General features: G+C 51.7%; 1 protein-coding gene across 2 annotated transcripts in view; it reads left to right on the forward strand.

The window, feature by feature from the left end:
- The first annotated feature begins 728 nt into the window (after window positions 1-728).
- The window catches only part of TMEM128 (transmembrane protein 128), a 10076-nt gene continuing 3238 nt past the window's right edge, over window positions 729-7566 (forward strand). For both annotated transcript variants that reach the window (XM_077750423.1, XM_077750424.1), the window contains exons 1-3: window positions 729-839; window positions 2399-2540; window positions 6439-6597. In XM_077750423.1, the coding sequence (XP_077606549.1) occupies window positions 743-839; window positions 2399-2540; window positions 6439-6597 (398 nt within the window). In that variant the 5' untranslated portion in view covers window positions 729-742. The remainder of the gene's footprint in view (window positions 840-2398; window positions 2541-6438; window positions 6598-7566) is intronic.

The raw sequence follows: 7566 nt of genomic DNA on the forward strand, positions 1-7566 counted from the left end.
CGGTCAAGGCGCGAAAGAGAGAGTGACGGGAAACCGCAGTTTTCTGGGCAAGAACAAACATGGCTCCCATGTTCCTGGCAGGCTATATTTCTCGAGAGTCAGGAGACGGGGGTTACCATGAACCACACACGGGGGCCTCCCACTTAACCCCCACAACAGATCCAGGGATAGGCAGGGTGTAACCCCCGCGGTGCCAAAGAGAATACAGGCCCCGAGAGGTTTATCTCTTGCCCAAGCCCATCCCAGCGGAAGGGGCCAGGCCCGAGGCTCGGCAGCAGGCACAGGGTCCTCCCGGGGCTGCCTTGGACCCTTTCAGGTCTAGCTGGCTGACTCCTGAAGAGGAGGAGCAGGGAAGAAGCCGGAGCCTAAGCAGTTTTGGGCACGGGGGCCCAGGGGAGGCTCCATCCGCAGAGATCAAAAGGAACCGGGCGGCGCCGCACAGCCGCGCATCCCTGCCCCGCACGCATTCAGCGGCATTAAAAAGCTTGGTCCTCCCGGGCTTCCGTAGGTCGGAATCCGCGGGGTAAACCTCCGGCCCGGCGCAGGATCACTATTCTCAACTTCAAATCACGTTTGCGTACTTGAGCACTGAGATTGAGCCCCACCCTAGAGTCTCACCCACTAAAAGCTCGAAGACTGCATAACCTCCATCCTTCACAGCAGCGATCGCCTCTGCCGGGGAGCCGATGGCGGAAGTTCCGCTCGTGACGTCACTTCCGTCGCGCTGCTGGGCGTTGCCAAGATGGACGCTTCGCGGGCTCGGGAGCAGCTCCGGCGGCGATACCTGTTCCCGCGGGACACCGAGGCCCCGCCGGACAGCGAGGGCCACGCCGGGCCGGGTGAGGCGCTCCCCCCGGGCGCGCCCCGAGCTGCGCTGAGGTGTCCGGAGTCGAGGCGCCCGGAAACGGCCGGCCCCGCGGGCCTCCCGCAGCCCTGCCCTGGCAGGCGGGACCAGGGTTCGGGTTTTCAAGGCTTGCCAAGTAGTTTTGCAAGTCGGGTATTTAGCGTCCTAAGAGGTTGCTAGTGATCGCGTAGCGCCGCGCAGCTACATGCCAGCTGCGCGCCAGGATTCCCAGGAGAGCTGGTTTAACACCTGTTTCTTTTTCTCCATTAAAAAAAAAATACCATCCGGTTGTATTTCTAAGAATCTACCAAAGAATCATACTCGTACCAGTACGCGAGGACGTCTGTGCAAAGTGAAAATATCTAATTGCCCATCAGCAGAGAGCCGGTTAAATACATTTGGATGTACTCCTGCATGACAGGCAGGCAGAATGTTTTCTTCCCATGTGGATGGTTTTCAAAGGGAGGCGCAGAACGAAGTATGCTATACCACCATTTGGGCACAAACCGAACGTGGCATGTGTGTTCACCTGTAAATGCATAGAATGTGAAAGAGTTCATAGACTATGAAAGAGTTCCATAGAAGTTGATATTGGTAGTTGCTTTGGGGTTGACAAATTAGGGTTGAGGGTAGGAGGAAGCGGTTTCATTTTAGGTTTTTCTGTCCTGTATGTTGTAAATTGTGCATTTATTACCCTTTAAAAAAATAAACCGAGAACGCATCATGCCCAGGCATTCTTATTTGCAAATTCTGAGGCTATTTCCCAGAATTTGTATTGTGAGCAAGCCTCCTGGGAATTCTGATGGTTTGCTAAAGCTCTGGGATCTCAGATGGATACCAGTGGTTCTCACAAGAATTAAGAGGGGGCATGTCACTCAGCTGGGGAACTTGTTAGAAATAACTCATCACACCCAACCCCAGCCACCTATTCTTTCAGATTGGGTCTCAAATGGAAGAAATTTGATTTGTCCATCGCCTGTCTAGACAGTGCTGTGCCAGGACTAGACCTCCAGTGTGCCCTGCGTTGCCTCAAAAGGTTGTGTTTGTTTGAAACAATTAAAATACGTAGTTAAAAGTGTTTGGGGAAATTACAAGTCCCATTTTGTGCTCTAATGTCTGCTGCCTCTCCGTTTTTCTTAAGTAACAAGACTAATTGCTTTCCTTGGCAATATATGAAACACAATACTAAAATTCCAGGCAATGTATGAAATGTAATACTAAAATCCTAGGTAGTATATGACACATAATACTAAAATTCTGATACTACCAGATGGTGTAACGTCTTTCCAAAAGACGGTAATATTGTAAATTTGATTTTAAATTCGATTAGAGGGAAAAAGTTGACTCTACTAAATCTGTTTTGTAGCAGGTTCCTATTAATTCTGCAAATACAAACCTGTTTTGGTGGTTGTACAGAAGAACTTGGTACTCTTATTGGAGAGAATCTGGTTTTGGGGAAGCTCTAGGAAATTATTTTATCTGGCTTAAAATAGGTGTTCTTTTTCCTCATAAATTTATGGTAACCTGATAAGTTGAAATCTGCCTTATTTGCAGAAGTTTCAACTGCGGTTGAGAGAAAGGAGAAACCTCTTCCAAGACTTAATATCCATTCTGGATTCTGGATTCTGGCCTCCATTATTGTGACCTACTATGTTGACTTCTTTAAAACCGTTAAGGAAAACTTCCACACTAGTAGGTGAGAAAATTTCATTGCTTCGTGATTAAGCACCTTTGTCTTATGTATGATGGTCTGTTTTGTGAGTTGAATTCTTCAAATGCCTAGAAACCTCTTACTTCCTGCCAGGCGCCGGTGTTGGAGGTACTAGTGACACAGAATGACACAAAGGTCACCGGTGGCCAGGAGAGTGTGTGCTTTGGACACGCACAGCAGAGCGCATGAGCCTGGAACGTATTTCAGTATGCCTTTCAGCACAGGTGTGTTGTAGGACGGAGCAGGCAGTGAATGTAACAAGAACCTGATCCGTTTGTAAAACATGGAAGAAGAAAGGTTCTGACTGACGGTCCCTCTGAAGATAAAGTTCAGGAGCACTGGGAGGAGAGAGTGAGGACCCCGGTGGGTGAGAACCGGGTCTCAGAGCTTGTTGGCAGAGCGTAGTTCCACCTAACAAGGTAACTACGGGGAGTGGTTGAATTAGAGTTGATGCCATTCGAAGGAGGAGTTGGGAGCTTTGAGACTTGATGTCAAATCGTCCATCATTCACGAGAACTGAGATCTCCAGTATATCAGGAGTTGATGGAGGGGGCTCGGAGGGGCAAGGTTTTGAATCATACCTGAGTCCCAACCTGAATATTGAAGAGTGTTCCAGAACCCCCCGCATAGCAGAGCCAAGAGGGGGAGACGTTGGAGAGCTTCAGAGCCGGCACTGGGAGCAGTGGCTTGCACTGGACGCGAGCTCAAGGACCAGCAGGGCTAGAAGGTACAGGTAGGACTGTTTGATCCTGTGTTCCCATGGGGGTGACACGCGGTTTCTCCTCAGAGGCCTTCAGGACGCTGACTGCGGAGAGCCGGGAGGCATCGAGACTTATTTAAATCATCCCATAAGAGCTTATTCCTCTCTTGCCTTATTCCCACAAGCTAGAGCTTTCCTCAGACACTCCCGTCTCCCTGCCCTTTACCCTTCTCGCCCCTTCCCTGCTGAGTTTGGGCTGAAGAACCAGCCACGTGCCGAAAGCACCTTTCTCTTGGGAGCCAGCTGTCTGTGGGAAGCCCAGATTCTGGTCTGCTTTTCTCTGCCGTCACTTCTGGGGTGCAGCCCCGACATGAGAGGGCCTCTAGGTTTTCATACCGACTTGGAACCTGGCGGGTCCGTCTGGGCACCACCTTCCTGCAGCCCTGTCAGGAAAAGAGCTGACCGTTGACCTCATCAGCCTAAGTCCGGTGTGTCTCTCAGTTGGTTTTGAGCTCGGGCCGGGAACAGAGGGAATAGTTACCTTGCACACTGTGCCGGGAGCGGAGGCCTCTCCGTTATTCAGATACGGCACGAGAGCCCGAGGTGTGTTTGGCCGCGGTGACTGTGATGAAGAAGGCACTCTCCTAGCCCCCCAGTAGCCCCTTTCAGGCCAAGATGGGTGAGTAGGGCCCGCGGTGCCCTGTAATGTATGCCCAGGGTGGTACGGAGCACCTAGAAGGGGCACCTCGTTCAGCCCGGCCTCGGGAGGTAGGCCTTTTGGAGGTCTTAGGAGACAGAGGAGGATTTCCATCTTTGTCTCCCTATTTCGAGTATTCTCACTAACTGAAGGAAATGCTGCCGTAAGGGACAATCGGTTACGCCTCTGAGGTGTCGGGGGCACCTGAGGTAGTTAGTGGGGCGCCAGGAGCACATGCTGTCCTGTAGCAGAGCCGGGCTGTGGGGCCGGAGAAGGAAGTAGAAGTCACCAGTCTGGCCTCAGAAACATGTCACCTTAGGGAAAAAAGACTTAAACGGATGCCCAAAGGCTGAGGATTTTGAGTGGCACTGTATTCTTGTCGAGGGCCTCGGAAAGCAGGGGGGAGTCTGAGCAGCCGTCGGATGAGGGCCATACCCAAGAAGGGGTGCAGGCCACCCTCTGCTTCCTTGCAAATCCACCTGAAGTTAATTTCTCATTTCCTGCCCTGCTGTTAGCTCCCAAGTTCAGAAGCTTGAGGCATTAGGGTTCTTCAGATCTATGCAGGGCTGTAAGACGGTGTTCAAGTACAGGAGAGACGGGTCAACGTCAAAGCGAAACATGACGATGCATTGGAAATCTCAATTAAAAACAATTTTTTTTAAATATTTATTTTGAGAGAGAGAGAGAGAGACAGAGTGTGAGTGGGGAAGGGACAGAGAGAGAAGGGGAGACACAGAATCAGAAGCAGGTTCCAGGCTCTGAGCTGTCAGCACAGAGCCCCATGCAGGGCTCGAACCCATGAACCGCGAGATCATGACCTGAATGGAAGTCGGACGCCTAACCGACGGAGCCACCCAGGCAGCCCTGGAAATCATAATTTTTAAGAAAATCCTGGTCGTGTGTGTGAGCCGAGGAGCTGGTTAAAACTACAATGGAAATGACAAGCCCAGAGGCCTGGGGTCTTCCTCATATCCACCCTGAGTCAGAATTTGGGAAACTGGGGGGGGCAGATAGCCTCCCTGGGGAACGTGGCAGAAGGACTCCGATGCCAGGCGGAGGGGCGCTGACGTCCAGGCGCATTTTGGTTCAGGCGGGTTTTTCAGCTGTTTTCTATCCTCCGCCCAATCTGGATGCAGTAGCCGCACCGGGATTCCAGGGGAAGTTAAAAACTGAGACAGAAGGATCCTGACCAAGCAAGGAGGTTACCGTAACTCTGGAACAGTGTCCCTCAACCTTCGTTACCGCCTCCTGAGGAGCCTCCATGACACCTGTCCTTCCTACTTGCCCCCCGACGTCCTGCATGAGCATCTGTGCTTTGTGCATACAGAAAGCGGAAGATGGTTTCTTCACTTTGGGGCCGGTACTGCCCCGGTTGAGAATGCACGCAGGAGCAGAGGAGAGGCCTTTGAAGACCCCGTGTCCGGAGGGACACAGAAGTGTTCTTTCATCGATCACAGCAGCGGAATAACGCTTCTGCGGGCGCTTGCTGTGTGAGGAGCACTGTTCAGACCGTGACACTCACAGCTGTTCTGTGAGGGAGTCCTAGTAACATTTCCAGAATACCATGCGGCTAAGTGACTCGCTCACTAAGGTTAGCCGGGCTGGGGCTGAGACTCAACCCGGACGGAGATTTGGAAGGCCATGCTCCAACCACGGAACTATCCCGCCTCTCATAACTAATCCCAGAATTGCATGTCATTCAATGCCCTAAAGGAATCTGGAAGCTTGGCCATGGCTGGAAGTGTGCTCAGTGCCTGTGTGACTTTGACTGTTCTAGACCCCCGTGACCCCTCTCTCGTCTACACAGAACGGCCATCTTCCCCCTACGGAGAAGCGAAAGATAACAGGGATGTCGGGAGACAGGAAAAGGGCTTCGTTCCCCAAATCTGGCCTTGTCCCACAGCCAGCAGGGGCCGAGGAGGCCGCCTCACATGTACTGAGTTAGCTCCTGGGTAGAACTCCAAGTGAGGAGAAAGACTCTGCCCCTTGGAGGAAGACTGGAGACATTCTAGAAAAGGGGGTGTGTCACTAAGGAATCTGTTCCGAGAGGCAGTTCCAATCTGGTTTCCGGTGCTCCTGGAAACCCTTCTTAACGTGGAAGAGTTCATGGCACCCGCTTCTTATTGTCACACTCAGAACTTGAGGAAGAGACAGGAAGCTGCTGTGTTTCCAGCCTTGTAGAAGGAGACGCATCGCCGTGAGTGGATCTGTGCTTTGGGTGCTGGTCCGTGGAGTGTGGGGAGTGCATGGCTGCTCAGAGCCTCACTCTCTCCCCGCTGCACGTGCTGGCCTCCTCCTCTCTCACCCCGTCGCCCGTCCGATAGAGGCCATCTGAAGGCGGGGGTTGGGGGACCATGGGTCCCTCTGGGCCCCTTGCTCAGTTGATCTGCGTAGAAAGTGATTTTTTAGTCTGTCAGTGAAACCTTTTCTCCAGACACGTGCCGACTCGCTCATGCCGGCCGCCGTTACCTGTTTGGTCTCCGCAGTTGGTTTCTGGCCGGCGGTGCCCTGCTGCTCATCAGCCTTTCGATCGCGTGCTACTGCATCCTCTACCTGGAGTGGTGCCGTGGGATTGAAGACTACGACGCCAGGTACCCAGCCTTGATACCCGTTACAACCGCCACTTTCATCGCGGCCGGCGTCTGGTGAGTTCACTTTGAAATGACTAAGGGGAATAGTAAAACGTGATTTGATCAGGTGCCGTTGTACATGGTACGAAACTTAAAGAAAAGAAGAAGCGGGAAGACAGCCCGCTGTCATTGCTAGTCGCAGAGTCCCTTTCCAGTAGGGTCATTCTTTACGTGTTTAGCTATTTAAAACACAGTGACCTGCCATATACGTAGTCTGCATTTTGCTTTTTAAGTCGTTTTCATTGTGCAACGAGGAGGGGGACCAAACCGACGAGACTCTTAAATGCAGAGAACACACTGAGAGTCGCTGGAGGGGTTGGGGGTTGGGGGGAGGACCCTGGCTGGGTGGAGCACTGTTGGTTATACATAGCGGGTGAATCACTGCATCCATTCCTGAAATCATTATAGCTCTATATGCTAACTAACTCAGATGTAATGCATAAATTAATTAATGAAATCATTTTCATTGTGAAATGTAATACATACAGAAAGCGGAAACAGCTGAAGTTGTCCCGCTGAATGAGTTAGCCACAGCATTGGTGAAACCCCACCCAGGTCAAGAAGGAGAGTCATGTCAGCCCCGTAATCCCTTTCTGTAGTGCCCCTTCCCCCGGCCAGGGCACCTTCCTTCCTGCCCGTGGACGGACACGGTCCTGACCCGACCCATGTAGGACTTGCTTTCTTTCGCATCTCTTAAATGTTCTGTTTTTGTTTTGTCTATTTTTTTTTAACTTCATAGAAATGGATTCATATGTTACGTATTCTCTTACATTTGGCTGTTGACACGCAACGTTGTGTCTGCCACCTGTTTGTTACTGTCATGCTCGAAACTTCAGAACAGACAGAAAGCTGCCATCTTTCCTGTATCGTGAAAGAAAACGGGCCCCACGAGAAGGGTTGTAGTTTGGACGGTGCTTTATGGAGTGTGTGTGAAGCCTCACTCTTCTTCCTGCGGCATGCCCGTCGGGTCTCTGCCGTGGATTA

The sequence above is a fragment of the Crocuta crocuta genome, unplaced genomic scaffold (assembly GCF_008692635.1).
Source record: "Crocuta crocuta isolate KB4526 unplaced genomic scaffold, BGI_CrCroc_1.0 scaffold179, whole genome shotgun sequence".
In the NCBI taxonomy this organism is placed as follows: domain Eukaryota; kingdom Metazoa; phylum Chordata; class Mammalia; order Carnivora; family Hyaenidae; genus Crocuta; species Crocuta crocuta.